General features: G+C 53.4%; 1 protein-coding gene across 1 annotated transcript in view; it reads left to right on the forward strand.

The window, feature by feature from the left end:
• Positions 1–22445, forward strand: part of IGSF21 (immunoglobin superfamily member 21) — a 228595-nt gene that overhangs the window by 93521 nt on the left and 112629 nt on the right. The window contains exon 2 of the mRNA XM_081817170.1: positions 7202–7314. Within this exon, the coding sequence (XP_081673296.1) occupies positions 7202–7314 (113 nt within the window). The remainder of the gene's footprint in view (positions 1–7201; positions 7315–22445) is intronic.

Here is a 22445-nt window from a genome sequence, read left to right on the forward strand (position 1 = left end):
GTGGGGATATGCTTGGAATATTCAGGGATGGGCAGGGTTCATTGTGCGTGGGTGGAGGGAATGAGGAAGAGAGTGAGGGGAGATGAAATCAGAGAGGCGGGTGGGGCAAAGGTGGGAGTAGGGACACTAGTTGGGAGACATTGCAGTAGACCAGTGATAAATGATGGTGGCTGGGCCCAGAGAGGTAGCAGTGGAGGGTGAGGGAGTTGGATTCTGGGTATATTTTATAGAGATGGCAGGCCTTGCAGGTGTTCGCTGAGCCAAGGGGGAAACATTGCTTCCATTTTGGACCTGTTCCTTTGAGGTAGCTGCAGACATCCGAGGGTGCATCAGGCAGTAATGTGGTGGCCTACGTTTGGGGTCCCTAACCCATCTGCTACGAGGTACCCAGTCACTACTGTTGGCAGCAAGGTAACTAGGAGAATCAAAGGAGACAGGACACCAGCTCAGCACAGTTTTCCCAGGAGAAGCAGGACGCTGTTCAGAATGCAGCAGTAGCTCCCTACTATGGCCCAGTCACCCTGCTCAGGTGTACACCCAGTGTTTGCTGCTCGGGGGCCCTGCTCTACGGTGGTTCAGCAAGTGCTATCACCCATGGAGTCTGCTGCCTCTATTCATGGCTCGTGCTGCCCGTGGTCTTCGCTCTACCTCCTGTCTGTCTATCTGCTGACTCAGTTGGTGTGTCTTACATCCCTCCACACCTGACGGGGTGGCCGCTCTCCACTCAGTGCTGATTTCCTCCTTTGGATGGAGTTCTCCTGCCTGACCCCCATTAGAGACCCCTGGGTACTCCAAGGTAGCACCAATGCCAGTTCAGGCAGACATGGTCAGAGAGGCAGGTGCAGAAGGCACCTGAGTCTGTGGAGAACCCTGGCCGGGGCCACGTCACACAAGGCCACAGGGAAGAGGTGCTTGCGTGAGGATCCTCCTGGGAACACCACCCACTCTAACTATGGGACAGTCTGGGGCATGGGCACAATTAATCTGTGCCTTCATCCAATAGAGACTCTGATTTAGGCACTGCTCCGGGCACATCGGTACCACCAGTTCATGGCCTCATTAGTGGTGAATGTTCACCGAATGCAGCATTACAAGCCCTTTTCTGTGTCCTAAGTGGGAGGGAGGAAGGGGTATGTTGGGGACCGTGGCAGCCTGGAGTCAGGAAAAGTCTTCCTGAGGAAGTGAGATTTCCATTAGTCCTTGCAGGTGAACAACAGTTTCCCAAGCCAAGAATGAGGGCTCAGGATGGAGGGGACCACCTGTGCTAGGACCCAGCAGTGAGAGAAGGGGCTGCTTATGAGGAAGAGCAGGGCCTGGACAGGGAGCTTGAGCTGGGCACGCACCAGATCTCCCTGAGAGAATTCAAGATGTTCCCCATGGAGCAACTGGAAGCTCTGAAGGCCCCTAAGAAGGCCAGGGGTGTGCAGTCTAGAGAAAGTACCCTGGCTGCTGGCAGAGGATGCTGGAAGGGCATGAATGGTTGCAGGAAGTCCAAGCTGGACCCCAATCCACAAGTTACTTCCTTAACCACCAATGTCTGCTGAGCCCACGTGGAGTCAAGCACCAGGGAAGAGGTCTGCATTGACTCTACCTAGTCCTTGAGTTGGTCAAGGGAGATATGGTCACCCTCATTGTTGAACCAGGTAGAGAGGTTTAAGCAATGTGCCAGGGCCATCCACGGGCCATGATGGGATTACAACTAGGGTGACCACCTTGTTTTGGTTTGCCAGGGACGTTCTGGTTTGCTGCTGAAAGCCCCTGTCCCAGGAAACCCGTCGGTCTGGACAGACTGGACATCTGGTCACCCTAACATAATTTCTGTCTCTTTTCACTACATCAAGGCAGGCCTGGACTCCTCCCATGGCAACCCTCACTGGCCCATGGGCCCAGACATGAGCTGGCCCTCTGGAAGCATCTCCTCTGAGCTGGGCAAGAGGAGAGGGAGAGAAGGGATGCTGGGATATGGCAAGGCGAGTTTCCAGACAGAGGAACTATTTGTCATCACCTCACTGGGGAGGGCGCCTGGTTCCTAAATATTGCCTGCAATTTTGCTAAATGTATCTTAACAGGAGTGGTGTAAATGCTGTCAGAGATAGAGGGGGAGAGTGATGGCCCCATTCGGGATAATGAACTGCTTAGTTAAGATGAATCCGGCTCCATTCCTGATCCTGCTTTTTGATACTGTGCTTGGGGGCTTTCATGCAGAAGGTTGATTGGTGGCAAATTTAATGCAGAGAAAGACAGAGCTCCGTCTTTAGCTGGTGGCTGATTAATTGACGGATTCACTTCTCGGAGAAATGGTATTGAGTCGTGCCAGGAAGGAAGGGGGCAAGATTCGGGCTCAGCTGACATCTGACATGGGATTGATTGGAGCTGGAGGGCCCTAAAAATCCAGTTCACTCCTCATTTTAGAGCCAAGGAAACTGAGGCCCAAAGAGAGGGACAGCCTGCCTGAAGTCCCAGAGCTGGTTGACAGCACAGCTGAGACCATAACTCACATCTCTTTGGCCCTTTTGACTATGCCCACTGCCTCCTGGCTGGTGGATGAGCCCGTCTCCCCTGACCCCTGCCTGCTCAGCTGTCCCTTCCCACCAGCCCAGACCTGGGCAGTAGTGGGAAGTGGGGGGGGGGGGGGGGATGGTGGAGGGATGGGTCCTGGGTCCTGCTCAAATCTCTTCTCTGATTTCCTGTCCTCTGCCTTGGGGGAAGGATGCCATGTGGGTCTCCCGGCTCTGATCCCTGGTCATCTCTGAATCTCCTACTCCTTGACCAATTTCCAGATGTCAGACTCCACTCTTCCCCCTCCGGCCCCTGGGCCCTGTCCGGGACCATCTTTCCTCAGCTGGACAGTGGGAAGTGAGTGGGAAGGATTGGCGTTCTGAGAAGGCAGGGAGCACGGTCCCGCTCACCCTGCTCAGGAGCGCCTCCCTATGTGGGCAGGGCTCGTGGTAAGCAATACCCCAGAACATGCTTCACCACCCTGTGATTATTCCCATGTCCACATTGCACATGAGGAAACTGAGTCCTGTGGCAGCCACCTAACTTGCCCAGGTCACTGCCGAGTGGTAGAGCAAGAAGCTTGAACCAGATATCTGGCTTCAAATTTGTTGGAGGCATGCGGACGGGAGAAGCAAGGGAGGAGTCTCCAGAGAAAGAACCAATGCAAGGTATTCAGAAGGTGATGGGGTTCAGTGGAAAAGGAGCTGGAGAAGTTTAGTCAGGCCTAAAGGAGAATTTCCCTTGTGTTTTTCTCTTGCAAAAACCTCCTTGGCCACGAACCCTCGCCGTCCCTTCTCCTGTGCGTGTGTCTGCATCTGGGAAGGTGATTTCTCACCTGTGATCCAGGTGGTGATTGGCGCTGACGCAATCCTCACCTGGTACATCTATCAGAAAATTGCCTTGTCACCTGCCTCTCCCCCCGCCTCCCTCCTCCCCCAGCTAGTGATCCTCCCTCCAGACCTGAGGCTGCTGCGCCCACACATCACACATCACCTGAGGCTCGTCCTGGCCCTGAACCGCCGTTCCTTCTCTGCGACAGAGCAGCGTCCGCGGGGTGGCGGGATCCACAGCACCTACACGTAAGAAAGCTCCAAAAGCAGCGCTTGTCGAATCTCATTTTCATACTCTGCTGATATTAATGGAGCTCGCATTCCAGAAGGAGAGGCAGATGTGCAAACAGACAACTACACTCCAGCCTGACGCATGCGGCAAGTGCGGCATCTCACAGGTTGTCGCGACTGCTGGTGACTGAACGGGAGCTAGAACGTGGCGCACACACCCAGGGAGAAGGTTTTAGTCCCCACGCGGTGGCCCGAGCCCCTCCCTCCCGCTCCCAGGGCGGCTAGGCTGGGAGCTGTCACCCCTGGCCTCCACCTTCCGAGCAGGGGGGACCTCGGGAGGGGGAGACATAGTCCCTTCCGCCTCGGGTTAGAGACCTGTTCCTGTTCCTGCTGTGTGTTCCAAAGGACTGAGCAAGGCCGGGAGGAGGGGAGGCAGGCAGGACTCAGGGGCCTGTGGTGGGGTGAGTGCCTCCCTCAGCTTTGCACACGCCGCCCCCTTCACACCTGCCCTGGTTCCACTCCTACAAGATGCTGAGTCAAAGACGGGATCCAGAGTGTACAGTGTTATGAAAAATGTCCCACCCTGGCCCAAATTGAGGGAGCACCCTGAGCACACTCCAGCTTCAGAGCCTTTGCCCATGCGGTGTTCTGCATCCGGAATGCTTTCCCCCTAGATACCTGCGTGGCTCACACTTACCTTTAGGTTGGCCCCCTCAGAGAGGCCTGGTGGGCCACCCATTCCAGAGCTGTCCCTGCCCTGCTGCTCCCTGATGCTTTACCCCGTTTTACGTTCTTCATGACATTTGTTCCCACCTGCCGTATTTCCCCTCGTTCACTTTTTTGACTGTTGTCCCCTCTTCTGGAACGTCAGCTCCTTGAGAGCAGGACTTGCCTGTTCTCATGGTTTTATCTCTCGTGCCTGGAGCAGTGCTTGGTACTGCATAGATTCCCAATAAATATTTTTTCACAAAGGAAGGCAAGACAGGAAGCTGGAAGGAGAGAAGTCTTGGGGGGGGGGAGCATGCTTAATTTTGTTCAACGCCGTGTTGGTAATAATCTCATTGCCTGAAACGTCTATTAGAAGCTCCCTCCTGCCTACACGCTCCGGGAAATGCAGTTTTAAGGCATTGGAACCACTGCACTTATATGCCCACCTTCTAAATCTCCTCTTTGGGGGTCCCATGTGCCCCTGCCCGCCCCCCCACCCGCTGCTGTGGAGGGAGCTCTTCACTGCTCTCACCCTGCACGCCCCTGAGTCCTGTTGCCCTGGACCATCTGCCTCACCTTGTGGTGCTCCTAACACAACCACCAGTTACCAGAGCTTCAGCTGTCCCCCGGTCCCCACTGGCTTCACACCCGTAATTCCCCCGTGGTTTGCCAACAAATGGCGACCCTGCAAGCTGGCACGCTCCATCCCATCTCACACGCGCGTGCACCATCTGCACTCACCGTGGGCCGGCTGCAAGATTTACCCAACCAAGAATGTGTCCTTCCCACCTCCTTCGGGCAGGAGAGGGCCCCTCTCTGGTCTTGAGCTCCTCAGCCATCTGGCTTGCAGCTTCAAAGGTGAGACCCTCAGGGAGGGCAGCCCCACTGGACAGGTGAGCCAGGGGGTCCGCCCAGGGCTGGGAATGGCAGTGGACAGGATCAATCCTGTACTTCTGTCACAGTCCTCCAGCAACAGCCCCCCTCCTCCCCAGGGCTGGATGTGAAGTGTCTGCCAACCCTTCCCTCCCTCTCCCATCATGAGAGAGGCTGTATAGAGCATGGTGGTCAGAATGGACCAGAAGGTTGGGCTTCAGTCCCAGCTCTGTCACTTACAGCTGTGTGATCTTGGTAATTACTCTGCCTCTCTGTTTCCCCATGAAAGTGGGAGTAATACTGTCCTAGGATTGTTGGGGCAGGTAAATGAGTGAGTGTGTATTAAGCTTTTAGCCCAGTACCTGCCTCACAGTAGGTGCCATGGAAATGTGACCTGTTATTACTATTTCCTGCTTAGGATTGACTTGCCCGGAGTCCTCTCGGTCATTGGGCTTCATCCCCCTGAGGGCAGCCTCCTCCTTTGTCATGGTTTGGGATGTGGCTGTGCTTGGGGACTTCCTTGATGGCCCAGGTTGGAAAGGTTTCCCTCGCTTCCACAGCCCCCCACCTTCACCCGCCCACTGAGGGTGACCAGATCGTGAATCTGTCCCCAAACTGTGCATGCCTAGAGGACAGGGCAATGCTGAGAACTTTCTGCATCCTGGACCATGGCCTTGCTCAGAGCAAGTGGGAGCCAACTTGGGGACTGAATGAGTGACAAAAGGAGGGGACAGAATTGGTCCTTCCAGCTGGTTCCAGTCACTGCTCTCAAGGACCACGCAGGCTCTGTGGGGCTCCCCGGCAGCCTGACCTCCAGCCTAAGGTTGAGGCTCCCTGGAGGTGAGCCCCCTGCCTTACCCCTCACCCTGGCCTGTTGGGACCTGAAGCGTGGTACCACACAAGTCGATTCTGACTCCAGCTTCCAAATTGATCCTGCAGAGGTCGATTCTTGGTACCCCCACCACACCCCCCAAGGAGTACTGTAACCATTAAGCTCCAGGCAGGGGTCAGGCCCCTGGGCTTGATCCGCTCAGGTTGCCTGCACAATTGAAATCCCTGAACCCCTCCTGGCTAGTTTTCTCATTAAGACAATCGGACTGGATTGATCCATTAGATCAATGGCTGGCCATCAGCAGCCGGAAGCCAATCAGATGGGCCTACCTAGACGATCAGCCCAAGAATGAGGTCCCTTACCGAGCTAGAGTGGGTCCTGGCCTTCCGGGATGGGGCTGTGGGAGGCAGCGGAGAGGGTCAGAGGCCTCACCAAGCTGGACTTGGGTGTGGGGACAGGAGTGTTCCCCAGGCTGTGGCTACCAGGGGCAGCTGGCGAGCGAGACGCAGCATCTGGGGCTTGCAGCGGCATGGACTCCTTCCAAGACGGTCAGCTCATTGTCACCCCTCCACCACTGTGGCCTCAAGGGGAACCACCTCTCCCCTTGGGTGGCACGATGTGTGAGATGGGAGATTTAGAGAGCTCCTCGGGGAGCTCTTCCCCCTTCCTCAGCAGTAATTTGGTTATGAGGCTGGGAGTGGAGGGGTCTGGGCACCTAGAACACCGTTTCCTGATGTGGGTTCCTTGGCACCCTGGCAGCACCAGATGCTGACGGGGCTTCAGGGGTGGCTAAGAGAAATGCTGGGTTAGATGAGTTTCAGCATGCTCATTTCCCGTGGGGCTTAACTGGCTAATGCATATCAAGACCCTGTAAAAGGGGCGAAGGAGGTATAGTGTTTGACCACAGGACCGTTTCTCTGGGACGTCTTGTAGAAATGCCCTGAGGCATTTCCTCCAGCTGCCAACAGGTACTTTGAAGGAGAAATTGATGCCAAGAAGAAATGTTTCAGGACTAGAGGGATCTGCAGGAGCCAGGGAGGTTCTCAGGGCGGAGATGTCAATGAGAAGGAAGAATGAGTGAGGAGCTGCGCTGTGGGCAGTGATCACACAGTGTCTGGAGTGAACGGTGCCCCCTACAGTTGTGCTAACTCTCTCCCCACCCTGCGCCAGGCAGCCCAGCCCTTCTGCTCCTCCCATGCCCTTACCTCCCTTCTCCTTTTTCCCACAGGCTACCTGACTGTGAACATTGAGCCTCTCCCACCCGTGGTGGCTGGTGACGCCGTGACCTTGAAGTGTAACTTCAAGACAGATGGTCGCATGCGCGAGATCGTGTGGTACCGGGTAAGTCACCGCAGCTCTGCCCTCCGCGCCACAGCCAGGGCTGAAGGCAGAGTGCCCAGAACCCCTCTGGAGACCCTTGCAGGCTTGGCTATGTCCTTGGTCCCAGCTCTGTGTTGTCCTGTGCCCTCTGCCCAAACCCTTCTCCAAGAATGCTTTGCTCAGGCTTCTCCTCTGTCCTCAGGCTTTCTCTTATTTTGGTCTCCTTGGTGTCCCTAACATGCCCTTGTGCTCAGGAAACCCCGGCAGTACCAAGTGTGAGAACCCTGTGGGCCCTGGTTGCTGTGTAACAAATAAGGAACATCGAAGGCTGGAATTTCAGGCGTGAGGCTTTGGGTGATGTTCTTGACAGAGCACAGAGAAGACCAGGATAGCGTCCTGCCTTCTTGAAACAAATTACAGACATAGTCCGCCTTCTAACTCAAGTACATGTAGGACTGTCCTGGTGCCTGGCACCCTGAGCTGGGTCTGAGGAGGGGTGCTCTTAGAGACACACAGATGCACACCTGTCCAGGGCCCAGCTGTTGGCAACAGGAGGACCATCTCTGGGTATGGGACACAAATGTTGGCCTTTTCAGCCACTGATAAGAGCCTTCATGTGTCTGGGCCAGGCAGCCCAGCCTGGTGTCCCTAGGCCACAAGGGAGTCGGGGCTGGCAGGGCTCAGGAGAAGGTCCAGTTGGAATCGACGTTCTTGCAACGCCATGCTAAGGTTCGCACAGAGCAAGGTGCCGCCATCTTGGAAACAGGTTGGGCAGAGAACTCCCCTTCCATGATCTAAAACAGCGTTTGGCCACATGTTTTGGTGAGGTCCTGATAGTAAATGTTTTCATCTCTGGGGACCGTATGGTCTCTGTCACAACGCCTCAGCTCTGCCGTTACAGTGTGAAAACAGCCACAATGTGTCAACGGGAGGCCATGGCTGTTCCAATTCCAATAAATCTTTATTCATGGACGTTGGGACTTGAATTTCATATCATTTTTATATGTCACAAAATACTCTCCTTTTTTATATTTTCAACCATTCAAAGAAGTAAAAAACCATTCTTGGTTCGTGGGCTGTACAGAAACAGGCTATAGGCTGCTGTGGTCCAGTGGCCATGGTTTGCCAACCCCTGATCTAAAACAACATTTCTCTAACCTCTGTCTGCTGCATTGCCCTTTCTTCAGATGAAACCCGCAGATGACACAGTCGGGTGGAACTGCTCTGGATGGAGCGGATGGAGGTTGCAGGTGGGGCGTGCAGAGTGCGGAGAGGGGGAAAGGGGTGGCATGGGCAGTTTGAAGTTCAGGCTTCTAGAACTGGTTCCTTCGTTCCTTCACACTACCCCAGCAGGCACGGGGTGGGGCTTGGAAACCCTGCGTTAGAGAATCCCCCTGGGGCACACTCACCATTCAGTGCCCTGGCCCAGAACTGCGCTCCTCAATCTCCTTCTTGCTCTCGCCCCAGCCTTGGTTGGACCCTCCTGTCCTTGCTGGTCCTTCTTGCCTTCTTGGTCTTTGATTTATCATCTGCTGGTTTGTTGGCTGTGATTTGAGCTCCTTTTACCCAAAATCATTGTTCTCCATCTTAGCACTGTAGCCGCTCCCACTTAAAATTGCTTCTAGCCACCCCCTCCCCCCCAGCTCTCCGGGCAGCCTGGGCCCCACAGGTGTGAACCTGACATTCAGCACCCCACAGGGCCCCAGCGTTAGAGGAGATTTGCTATCCTGGATAGATCAACAGGCTTAGAGAAAGTCAAGTCATACGCTAAACAGTGCCATGAACTGAATCACTAAGAGGCGTATTTACATGATATGGGAGCTGCTTGGCTGACACGCACTGCAAGCATCTCATTAGCACCTGGCAGAAGGACGGTGCTAAATTAACTGCAGCTCACTGCTAACGATGGGACTGTCTCTCCCTCCACCATCCTTAGATGGGATCGGAATGAGGGGAGGCAAAAGACCCGCCCAGCTGGCAGAGAGAAATACAAAGCCCCAATGGGAACAGTTTAGGGGCGCGAAGCTTGCAGCCAGGGAACTACCAGTGGACACCTCATTGCCTTGCCAGCCCTTCAAGCAACTATCTCCACTCTGGTTTGAAATGGAATTTCTGTGTTGGAGGGGGACTCCAGTGCGGGGGCAAGGCCAGCGCCAAGCCCAGGTTTAGGAAGCCAGAACCAGGCTTCCACGTGGCTCCAGCCTGTGTCCCCTGAAGATGGGGGAGAAGGCTGGGGCAGGACGAAGACGCCCAGTTTTCAATCCAGATATGGACTTTCCCTCCCTTTCTCTACCCCCAATGCTGAGAATCCCCCATCACCAACCCCCCCATCTCTCTCCACCCTAGCCTGCCATCATGTTGATTGCCTTAAAAATCAGTTGCATCTCTTACGGTGTCAGGCCCTGTGTATTGGGCTATGGTAGGCTGCACTAATTAATTTATTTTACTTCATTTCACATCCTTTGACTTCGAGCCTCTGGAGTGGGGAGGGGGTATGCAGATGTATGCAAATCACATGCAGATCACCCACTGGAGCCAAATGTTTGGGCCCTTGTGCTTCTGTATCTGGATTGAGGGAGCAGGCTCAGCTGACTTGGAAGTCTCCTTGGGACCAGGGGAACCTCGCATACCCTGTCTGTGATGGTGCGGATGGGAGCAGAGGCCGGGAGGGGGGTGGGGGGGGACTCCAGGGAAGTGTCTCGATCCTGCCAGTTCTCTCTCTGTCTGCTGCCACTCTGGCCTTCCCTCACCCATCGCCTCTTTTCCCAAGGAGCCAGCTGAATGGAGAGAGATAAGAGCTTACCAAGATGGGGGCTGCAGGAGCCAAGATTCCTTGCAGGGGAGGGGGAGGCAGGGCTTCTAGAGAATGTAGGAGATGCAGCAAGGCGAGCCCCACTCTCCTCCAGTCAGAACCCCCCCACCAGACAAGCCCCTACATCTCCATTCTCCCACCTCCATTCCCCCCACAGCTGCCCCCCCAAAAACAGGGAGCTGCCCAGCGCTGTTTGTTTTCTGTACGTCTGTTTGCTTCCCCAGCTTCCTTTGCCCATCCTCTGTGAATGAGCTTACAGAGCCCGGCTTGGAAGGAAATGAATAGATTACACAGGCCCAGCCAGGGCTGTGTCTCCAATGTCTTTAGAAGGGAAAAGCAAGGGCATTGTGGGGAGGCCACCACTGCCCGCTCAGCCCAGTGGGCACAAAATGGCCCAAGACGTGTAAAGCCCAGCAGCCTCCCCTCTGGTCCTAAAGACATTGTCTTAGCAATGGAATCATCCTGAGCTTTCAGAAATGTAATGAATGGATTGGATTCTTTGGGTAGATTGGCAGAGCTGATGAAATTGAAGCAAAAGGGACCACTCCCTTGGCGTTAACAAGACCTCTGGCTGAACATTTGGGAAGGTCTTGCCATGTAGATGCCTTAGGGGTGGGGCGGGCGCAGGGGATGGGAGGAGGTGGCCAGGGTCTGAACCTTGGGCACTTTGCCCCACAGACTCCCCAGTTTGTAGAAGAAAGTGCCAAAACTATAGAACAGACTCAAAGCGTATGCGATCAGAGCCCCTGGGTCTATGCTGTCCAGTATGGCAGCCACTACTAGTCACATTGGCTATTTAAATTTAAATCGAATTAAATCAAATCAAATTAAATTAAAAATTCATGTCCTCAGTCAGGCTAGCCATATTTCAAGAGCTCACTAGCCACATGCAGTTGGTGGCTACCATGTTGGACAGGGTAGGTATGGAACATTTCCATCATCACAGAAGGTTCTATTGGACAGTCCGTTATAGATACTTGCAATTTTTTCTGAGGCCTCTGGAATATACTGTGCTTTCCTGGCAAGGGAATAACAGTGGACTGCTCATGGAGCCAGTTTTCCAGGCAAACTTACTCTAACATGAAGTTCTGAAAAATGAATTGTATTTGTTATGTAACCTGCCATCATTAGATTGGGGGGAGGGGCATGGGAGGGGATAGGCAGAGTGACCGTCATTCTCAGAAGACCTCTTTGAAAACAAATGTCGAGAGGGTCGTCAGGCACCTGAGGTCCTGGGTATCCCAGTTGTCTATCAAAGCCCTGTTCACCCTCAGGATGCCTCACAGCCCTCCTCCCCATCTCTCCGTGCTCTCTCCACCATTGTATGGCTTCCTCTCCCAGATTTGAGTTTTCCAGACTCATGCTCCTAGAAATATGCGGAAGCTAATGGAGCAAGGGTGCAATTCCATACTTGGCCAGTAGGGGACAGTCACCTAAAAAGCAAACTACCCTAGCATTAAAGTCAGGACTTGGTTCTAGAAAACAAATGATTAATAATATCCTTTACTTAATGATTTCTATTCATTCACATCTATAACTGGGGACTCATTCAGTAATGCTGCAAATACGAATCTGAGGGGCTAACATTATTTAGCCTTTACCATGTGCCAGGCACTGGATACATGACTACTTTTCATTTTCATGTTGGCATTGTGAGTTCGGGTCTATTGTTACGCCTACTCTTCAGATGAGGAAACTGAGGCCATCCAAAGAGACCATGTCTCAGCTCATATCGCCTTCCCTGACTTCCGCAGAGTTCTAGACACTCCCTCCTCCGTGATTCCTCTTTGCGGGTCTATAATCCAGCTCATACCTCTCTGTGTCAAAACACCTGTCTGTCAACTGGACGGTGAACATCCTCAAGGGCTAAGGCCAGACCTTTTCCCCACTGTATCCACAATGCCTAGCGCAGAGTCACCTCAGTAAATGTTTGTTAAGTGACCAAGTGATAGAACAATAGATACAAAAGCAGACCATGCCACGTGGCCCACTTGTGTTTCAGGTGGGGGTGTGTGTACAGCCAATAGTAACTGTCTGCAGGGGACAGAGGGTCTTTGTATGCTCAGGGGGCTTGGTGGCGTATGGGGGGAAAAGGAACATTTCTTATTAGGGAATACTGTCTAAACTCATTTAGTTGGAGGTCACCTGCCCAGCAGGCAAAGCCAAAGGTCTGTTTATATCATAGAAATCCATTAAACAGCCACAGAGAATCATGGGAGTTTAACCTTTCATAGCAGTTTTTATCATCTTTCCTTTGTTTTGTCTCCTTCCTTCACAATTCGTCCCCCAGAGCTGCGCTGGGCCCAGGTTACAAGGCCACAGAAAAGAGAGCCACGGAGGGAGATAGAAGAGGAGATTGATCAGCAGTGATAATGCCCCGCTTTCAGAACCCCAGTATCTCGCTTCTTTCACCTTGTGGGGAGCGTGTGCCTGGGTGTTTGTTTTGCAGTACGAGTGTCTTCTCCGTGATGCTACCTGGCCAGGGCAAGCTCCCGCGGGGGGCTCTGCTCGATACCTGTGTGATAGGACTGTGTCTGCTCTGGCCCACGAGGCTGGGAAGGGTAAGATAGGAAGACAGAGGGCTGAGGCGTCAGGATACTTGCATATGAGTTCAGGGTATGTGTCTGGGCAGTGACCTAAACTTTCTGCATTCTAGAAACCTCATGTGGAATCAAGCATGAAAACACCTATGTTGTAGGCTTCGAGAGATAATGTCTGCAGCCAAACAAGCCCAAGGCTTGATTCATTGTGGCACCCATTCAAAATGGTGGCCGTTGTCCTAGCATGTCTCTTGGTAGCTTAAGGGATCGAGAAAAGGAAATTATAAACTGAGAGTGGAAGGTGTTTTCGGAAGATCACCAAGGATTGTCGGATTCCTTGAATTCCATCCTCCCACCTATATTCCCAAGGCAGAAGGGGAGAGACAACCATTTAAAATGGTATATTCTTTGTGTCTATGTGGTTATACTGGGTTTCAAAAACTCACTGGATTTCAATTCTTGGAAATGTTATCACATAGCTAAGCCATTTCAGTGGATCTTAGCTCTTCTCTCCCTGAAGCAAAGAGTTATTTCAAAATGGTTTTACTGGCATTGGCTCTCTTTTAGGGTAAGTCCTTGACAATGTTTTGTTGTCTGAAACCAAAATAGAAAGTGGTGATCATAAGGGGACATTACGGTCCAATGATATCATCAAGGGCGAGAAGGCAGGTACACTCTTGGCGATGAGTAGAGACCAGGCCTAAGTCCTGGAGAAGTGAGCCGGACCACCCCTCTGGCCCCTCTGGCTTAGACCCAACCTGACTGCTCCATGTTCCTCCCCTGGACCCACATCCTGATCTGACAGCTCCTAAATCTGGAGGAGGAAGGGAGTAGGAAAGACAAGACACATTCTTCACAGAACCAGAGCCAAGCTGGTCCGAGCTGCCTTGTCCAAGCCTCCCTCCCTTGCCCCTAGCCTCCCAAAGGGGCAGGCTCTCTCTGATGAAGAATGCCCCAGGCCCCATCTCACCACCCCAGTTACATAAGAGGAAAGACAGTGTGCCAGGGAGAGGGCCTGCCAAAGGACAGCTAATCATAGAATAACTAATAACACATAAAGAGGAAGTAAGAACACATTTCCCAGGCTAGTTCCATTGCACTTTTTTCTTCCACCCCCAGGAACAGGTTGAATCTATCCCAGACCCCAATCACAGGGCTCCTCCTTCTGGGGGTGGAGTGGTGGAGAAACCTGGGCGCTCCCCCTAGAGGTCAGAGTGTGAATTGCAGTTATTACGGCCCCAATCCCTGGTCTTTAAGGGCGGTTTGGAGTTGTCCACCTTAGTCGCTCTGTAGAATTTTCAGAAGGACCTGTAAAAATATGCCGATGGCTGAGGTTTGGGGCCTCAGGGCATTTTACTTTTAACCAGTTCCCCGGATGATTGTAATGCACTTGGCCCAGCCAGGGACCATGTTCTGGTGCATGGGAAACTCTGATAGGAGCTAGCTGCTCCATTCACCCGGCCGACATTAATTAATCCAGCATGTGGTTAACTGAGCAGGATGGGTCTAGGCACCGGGGGTGCATCAGGGAATGGGACACCGAGATCCTGAACTCCCGTAGTTGAGCTTGGGGGAAGGGATAAAAAGATAAACAAACAGAAAAAATACCAGACCAAAGTAAGGGCGGTGCACAGAATTAAAATAGTTTGGTGGGATCGAAAGGGATTGAGTGGTCAGGAAGAGACTCATTTAAGCTGAGACCTCAAAGGCAACAAGGAATCCATCTTGCCAGGGGAAGGAGATGGAACATTCCAGGCAGAGAGAGAAGCACATGCAAAGGAGCTGTTCTGGGAACCAGCTTCACATGTTCAAAGAACAGAAAGAGAGTGCACCTGCAGGGCTGGAATGCAGCCGGTTGCGGGGAGTTAAGAGATGAGGTGAGACAGACAGGCAGGACCCTTCACGCCAGGCCTTGTGCTCCGGGGCACTGGTTCTGGAGTTGTTCCAAGGGCAGCTTTGGAGGGTTTGGAGCAGGAAAGTAACGGGATCTGGTTCACTTTATTAAAAGGTCACTTGTGGGTAGAGGGTGGAGTGTAGGGGAGGCAAGACTGGAGTCAGAGGGTCCACATGTAGGTTGTTCCAGCAATAACAGGCAAGGGGTGACAGCGGCTTGGGTAAGAACTAGGATGGTGGCCGTGGAGACGGTGAGAAGGAAGGAAGTTCTGCTGGGACCTGCAGGTGGTATCTAACAGGCTTGCTAATGTGTTGGCGGGAGGCAGGAAAAGAGGATTCAGGGTGACTACTGGCTTTCAGGCTCCAGCAGCTAGATGTGGGGGATGGTGCTATTTCCTGAGACCAGGAGGACAGGAGAGGAGGAGGGGGCTCGCAGGGATTCCCGATCACCTGTGTTAAGTTCCAGGTGCCTTGCCTCTAGGACGTGGGGTGGAGCTGTCAGAGCAGCTGCTGAGGCTATAAGTCAGGGGTTCCGGACTGCGGTCAGGACTGGAGATTCATACTTGGGGGCCTCAGCTATGGATGGTGGGCCTGGGCGAGAGGACGGGGGGAGGGGGCGGAAGAAGAGCACCCAGTGCTGGCCCCTGGGGTGCTCAAGTGTTAGAGATAGAAAAGGAGACCAGGGAAGAGGCTGGGAAGCTGCAGCTGGCAGGATGTGACGGAAGCGAGGTGCGTGGGTGTCTCAGATCCCAAGGGAGAAGAGCCAGCTCTGTCCAGTGCTGTGACAAGATGACTTAGGACAAGACCAGAGAAGTGACCGTGAATTTGCCACATGGAGCCCACTGGGGACCTGGACAAGAGCAGCCTCGTTGGAGTTAGTGGGGCAGAAGCCTGCCTGGAGGAGGCTGAAGGAGGCAGGGAGGCTACTGGTGACATGGCCTCGATCTTCCGTACAAACCTTTGCTGTAACATAAAGACTCAGTTGCTTCTGTTCGGTCCCTCTCCGTGTGTATGTCTTTCATAAGCTACCAGCTACATTATCTATTCCAAACTTGCCCAGCCTTGCAGCCCAGACCTGGTGGCAGCCGTGCTCTCCTCCTGGACGATGGGACAGTGGTTGCCGAGAGAGTTTGGGGGATCCCAGAGTAACTCAGCAGTGCATGTGGTATTTGGAGGAGAGATCCCAGCTCTACCATCCGATTAACTCAGTGGCCTTTGGACAAAAGCCATGCACACAACCTCCCCGAGGCTCTGCTCCATGCTAAGCAGGGTACTCAGGGCTGGAGACGGAAAGAGCCAGGTGGACCCAGTGCCCCCGAAGGGAGATTCCAAACCAGCCAGGCTTCATTACATTGTAAAGATCTGTTTCCTCATCTGGCCAACGGGCTTGATCACCTTCCCCCAAACATCTTACAGGGATTTGTGTGAAAAGGGGAGATGCCCTGCAGACAAGCTGCTTCCTTCACCCACAGAGCAGGGGACAGAGGCTTCGCTTAGCTTACTAAATCCTCTCTTTGCCCCTGGCCAAACCTCTGGGAGGCCTCTGACCTTGTTCACCAAGATGGAATTAAGAGATCCTCCTGCGAAGTTCCTTAGCACTTTGTACATACTTGCATTAGAGACTTATCACCTGGTATCTTAGTTATTCATCTCGTTTTTGTGTCTGTCGCTGAGTTTTATCTCTCTGCTTCTCCAGTATGTGCCATCATGCTGGCAGACCCCGGGCTATGGTCCTTACATGGGGTCTTTGGATCCCTACAGAGTAGTTGGATAAGCTTCTGGGATCTCTCCTTGAAACCCCAGGAAGTATGCCCAAAATGTTGTATGTGGTTCTGGGGAGAGAGAAAAGGGCCTGAATATTCTCAGAGGGTTCTGTGACGTTCCCCTGAAAAGCTCAAGAACAACAGAAGGTGTCCCCAGGTGCTCGAGAGTATGAAACGTGCAGGGTCTCCACCCTTGGCTCCTCAGGGGCCACACTCAGGATGGATCTAAGAGACCAAGGGGCCGCAAGGCTACGTCAAAAACCTGTGGTCCATGAGCTCTCCGGGGACCTGGTGGGAAGAGGGTGCTGTAGTTAACTTTACGTGGGAAGAACGTCGGGCGGTTGGGCTCAGCCCAGACACCACAGGACAGTCAGTCTGGATGTGTGAACAGACACCCTTGGATGGAAGAAGGAGAAAAAAAGGGGGCAGGGGGAAGGAAAGGCTTGCTTTGGCAACATGTTACAGTTCTCCCTGGCACAAGGCGGGGGTTTTTTTGACCAGAGAAATCCATCCTCTTTGGAGGATTAAGATCAAGTTTGTGATATTGGCAATGAGACCGTTTCTCTGCCGGGAGGCTTTCACACAGGACTGAGAAGAGCTCTTGGTTCCCAAACTGTTGAGAGGGACACCCAAATAACAAGATGTTCTATTGGGCCACATTTGGACACCCCCAGAAATAAACTCTCGCATTGGATGGTCGTGAAAGACATGTAGGCTGGCAGATCCAAGGTGAACATTTTGATGACTTAGCTCGGTCCGGGGAGTTTGTCCTCACTTGCCAAGTGCACAGAAGAGAAAACAGCAGGGATCTGGGGCCAGACACCCTGCTGTGTGACTTAGAGCAAATCAGTTTCCCTCTCTGAGCCTCAGGATCTTCATCAGTAAAATAAAAGGGTGAAGTGGGATGGTCTGTATAGAATGTGCTGTCTCTTTCCCACCTTGCAACCAGCCTCCCTCCTTCCCCCAGAGGACGCGAAGCTGGGGAGGAGGCTGGCACTTTGCGCTCCCAAGGTGAGGCTTGGGCACTCCTCATCAGAGGTGGAGAGGCTCTGAGCCAGTGGACTCTGGGAGCTATATTGAGCCCGGAGGGTGGTTTCCAGCAGCCTTGGCCTGACTTAGCCCTGCTGGGTTTAAGTGACAAGGGGCTGACTTAACTTGTCGCAGAGGATTAAAGGTGAACTTGTGCTCCAGCACGCCTGGGATATAAAGTAAGGTGGCTGAAATGAGGGATGTTTCTGAGAAACACCAGCCCAAGATCCTCCTCCCTTCCAAGTCCTTCCTTCTCCTCCTGGGCCAACCTTCTCCTGGTTGGGTGTGTCATGCTGTGGGAAGGGTGACTGTGTCTTCTTACCAGGGGACTCAGACGCCCATGGGCATTCAGTCTCCCCGTTCCCGGCACTTTTCCAAACCACGGAGCTGATCACTGATAATACCATGACTGCACTCCTACCTCTCACCCCACCCTTCACAAGAGCTTCCATCACCTTAAGGACCGTGTTCAAGGTCCTTTGTGATTCAAGCATGTACTGGGTCCTTCGTGATTCAAGCTCCGTCAACTGATTTCTGTAGCAATGCTTCCTACCATGTTCCCAAATGGACCCACCACTCCTATCTTATGGCTTATTTGCAGTTTCTGGAACGTGCTGATGCACGCACCGCATCATCCTCTATATGCTCCAGCTGGCAAACTCCCACTTGCTCGCCAAGGTCAGCTACAAGGTCATTCCCAGAGACCTCCCCTTCCCCCATCCATTTTCCCCTTCCAGCTTCTTCCCCGTTCAACCACCACGCTGAGTTAGATTCTCAGAACACTCTCAAAATACTCGGAATTCTGCCTCCTGACCCGACATCCTGGACTCACATGTTCATTTCTGAGACAGGTGTTTCTCGAGCACCCACTATGTGCCAAGCCCTGGGAACAGAGCACTGAGTAAGAACAACATAACAGCCCGGCCTTGTTTGTACAGCGCTTGCAGTTAAGCAGGGAAATGGGTATTACGTGGAAGATTATCAAAGAAGTGCTTTGAAATTGTGGTAACTGCCCCAAAAAAGGCTCGGTGTTTGCTAGCTGAGAGCTCACAAGGGGGCGATTAATTATAATCATGGAATGTCTTTCTCCCTTAATGTAACCCTTGTTGGTAAGGACCAGGTATCCTGTTTGTCTCTGTGGCCAAGCATATACCTGGAGAATGAATGAATTCGTGAGTGAGTGAATGAATGAATGAATGGCTTATGTGGTTCTGAGGGACACAGAAGTAAAACCTTTTAGCTGATGAGATAACAAAGATTCTCACAATTAGAGCTTGTCAACAAGGGATGGGGTGTCTTGGGGACTGAAGAGATCCCCCAGCCTTAGAAGTCTCTAAGCAAATGTTAGAATAGCCATGGGTCAAAAATGCAAAAGAAAGGATTTCTGGCTTCCTGGCCCAAGTGAGCACAGGGCAGGATGACACTGTCCATTCCAGCTGTGGACTTTTATGCTGTATCAAGGCCAGCTTCCCAGCAATGACATCGTGACAAGGCAGGGAACGGAGCATCCACCCAGCTTGGCGAGGCCACACATCAAGTGTGGGACACCAGGTTCCCGGAAAGTTCTAGATTCCCACGAGAGGGGTGGATTGCGGATGTCCTGAGAGTCACACGCATGTAGGTGCCCCACCCTCACCAGAGCCTTCCAAGCGGCTGAAGCAGCAGATGCCTGGGAGCTGGGAAGAGGGGAAGACCAGATCCAGAAGACCACTCCGCAGCCAAAGGTCACGTCCAGCCCCCCTCTGTCCATGTCACCCTGCCTGCAACACATCAGGGCAGCATCCGCATCATTCTCACGATGGAAACCGGGATCACTGCTGTCGCCGGAAGCTGTGGCCCCTGCCTCCTCTCCAGGCTGGTTTCCCCGTGCCCCGGGAATGAGACTCCGGAATGAAACTCCAAGAGCCTTGGGGGCGGAAGAAGGCGGCCTGCAGGGGAGGGAGAATGGGCCCTGCTCCCCGAACACCATCGTTCCCATTTCGAAGCCTGGGATCCTGAGGTGAGGAGCCGTTGTGCTACAGGAGAGTGGCCGGTCACACTTTGAACCCAGCTGCCTGACTCCAGAGTGACGCTTTTGGGGGGGGCGCCACCGAAGGCCATAAATGCCGTCCTGGGGGGCGGGAGGGATTTCCCCCCCAGTGACAGGCAGCCCCAGTGCTGGGCTCTCAGAGGGGCTGAGCCCCCATGGCCTGGGGAGCCTGTCTCTTCCCCATAATCATCATCATTAATGCCGTCGCTCTGGCACGGGGCAAGGTGTGTCAGGCCTCTCTCGGTCACCTCACTGAATTCTCGCAGAAATCACTGGATGCTGGTACCATTGTCCACTTTAGAGCTGAGGACACCGAGGATCCGAGAGGTTAGGTAACTGGCCCCCAGCCTCGAGGACAGTAGGGTGGAGTGGGTTTGTCCACCAGCCCGTCTGCCTTCCCCTATAGCGCCCGGGCTGGTCCACAGAGCTGACGGGGTTGTCTGGGTCCCCCTTGGGGAAGCTCCGAGCCTCCCGCTTGGGGAGAGGGCCGGCCAGGTGAGCGGAGTGAGTGGGAGCAGTCGGGGTCGGGCTGCTTGGGGCTGTCCTCCTCAGGACACACCCGGGGCCTGTCTGCAGAGCCACGCAGGGACCGTCACCCTGGAAGGAGGACCCCAAGGAGAACAGCGTCCCCCTGCAGAGATGATGCAGCAGCGCGCAGAGCAGACAGGTAGAGGGGACAGGACCTGCGCCCATCCCCCGGGCTCTCCGCTCACGCAGGGCGGCTGCCCAGGTTCCTTTGGTGAATGTGGGAGAGAGTTTGGTGGTCCCGTCCACGGGAGGGTCTTCTTCGAATCGTGGCGCTTAGCCCTCAGAAACCCTGTTTGTGAGGGAAACAGGCAGCCTGGAGTAGCGGGAAGTCTGAATTGGAGACTCTTCTTCGAGAAATGAAATTATTATTATTATCATTATCATTATTATTATTTTGCAAGTGGTGGAGGAATGCAAATGAGTGTAAACAAGTGTTGTCAAGTAGTGGTTCTTGGGGGACCTGCTTTAATGGTGATAATAACCACTTTAATTGGCACATTAATTATATGTGAGCAGGTGTTTCCAAAGTAATTGAGGGTGTTGGAAAGCTGCTTATTTCCTGAAGTGGCCGAAACATTCCCCTTTGACCCTGTTTACTCTATGAATATCAAATTCCGCTGGGGGACAGAGAGACGTGGAGCCTGTCTGAATCCGTGGGCTCGGACTGACTGAGGTTTCCAGGCCATTCCTTCTTGTAAGGAACTGACTCCCCTCGGACCCCTGTGCGGGTGCAGTCCCTGGCCCACCCTCTGCTGGGAGAGACAGGATGGCACAGAGGCACACACGAGATGCCCCCGCCCTGGGCTGGAGCTGTTCTGGAAGGAGGAGGGGACAGAAGGTATGGCGAAGAGAGGAAGAGCAGGTGCAAAGGCCCCGAGGACTGGCCCGCTGGCATCGCATCAGGTGCTGGTGAAGGATGGGGAGGCTGGGGCAGGGGGAGGAGGCTGATGACAGTCAGGGACTCAAGCAGGACGTGCCACAACTGGGGTCCCGTCTAGTGGAGCTTGGATTGTAGCCACAGGGGGCATGTGAAGAGTTTTAAGCAAGAAAGCAACAATAGCCAATTTTCCAACTCTCTAGACACCCCCCAAAGATATCTGAAAAGCATCTCAGACTTGACATGGCCAAAGGAAAATTCTGGATTTCTCCTCCAAAGCCGTTCCTTTCCATTCTTCCCCATCTCAGTAAATGGTATCCTCATCCACCCGGTTACATAGGCCAACCACCTAGGGCTCTCTGCTTTCTCCTCCCTTCCTTTTCCCTTCCCCCACCCCATCCTATAGCCCCTCCATTTTGTTCTTCAAAAACACGCCCTGAATCCACTTGCTTCTTCCCATGTCCTGGCCACCCCTCTCTCGCCAAGCCTCTATCACATTGCCTGCTTCCAGTCTGATTCCACCCTGCCCCCGCCCCACAATCCAATGTCCACACAGCGGCCAGAGTGCCCTTTTGGAGACAGAACCAGGTCAAGTCATTCTGTAGCTTTAGAATAAAACTCCCAAGGCATGGCTCTGGCCCTGCCCCTTCTGACCTCCTCCCCTCTTTGGCCTTCCACCACCCCAGCCTTGTGAGTGTTCTGTAAGCACCCCCAAAAGTCCACCGCTTCTGAGTCCAAGCTGACCTGACTCAATTCCTGATACGTGAGAGCTTGTGTCTGGTAGTGTCTCAAAGAAAAGCAGCCTGTGCCCCTAGGAGTATGTGGACCGGAGGTGAAGAAGCCACTGAGCACGGGGAAGCTGGAGGCAGAGAGATCTGAGGTCAGTCCCAGGCTGCGCCTCTCCCTCTGTCACCTCTCAGCCTCCATACCAGTGTTTGTACAACGGAAGGGCGGTGAGAGTAGCCATGCAGCCCAGTTTGCCTGGAACCGTCCAGACGGTGCTTGTTATCTGAGGGTAATTGTTAAGAATGTCTCTCTTTCAGTCTCAAAATTATCCTGGCTTGGGGGATAAATCACACCATTGCCAATTTGGCGTGTGGGCAGTACTTTTCCTATGTTAGCTTTCATGATGGCCCTCTGGTTCTGTGTGAACACAGGCTATGGGACAGATTCGAGGACAGCGCCCCATGCATTGCCAACAGCCCTAGAACACTCTGCGCATTGGTCAGAGAAAGGGAGGGTGCCCAGCCTGCTGGATTAAGAGAGTGCTGACTTGAACTTCACCTCCCTCTCCTTTTCCAGCAGGGATAACGTGCCGTGATCTCACCCAGCTGTCGGGCTGAGATGGGACAGGGAGGGATGGCTGGTTTGAAGGGGGTGTTGCAAGGACCCTGGGGAGACCTCCTCTGCATCTGAGAGCCTGTGCTGGAGGGGAACCAGCTGGAGGCTGGAGGGAAGTCCTTCCGTGGATCCCTCAGAGAAATCCAGCTGCATCACCGACCTAGTTTGCCCTTTCCAAACAATGGCTTACTCCCGGTCGACTCATCTTTCAGCAAATAGTTATCAGGAACCCACCATGTCCCAATCGGGGTGCTGGGCGCTGCTCTAGAGGTTCTGTCCTGGTTTAATAAAGGAAACTGGTGACCTTGGCGTGTTTGTCTTTTATGCAGACATCTTACTG

The sequence above is a fragment of the Leptonychotes weddellii genome, chromosome 4 (assembly GCF_054177405.1).
Source record: "Leptonychotes weddellii isolate Sample4059 chromosome 4, ASM5417740v2, whole genome shotgun sequence".
Classification (NCBI taxonomy): domain Eukaryota; kingdom Metazoa; phylum Chordata; class Mammalia; order Carnivora; family Phocidae; genus Leptonychotes; species Leptonychotes weddellii.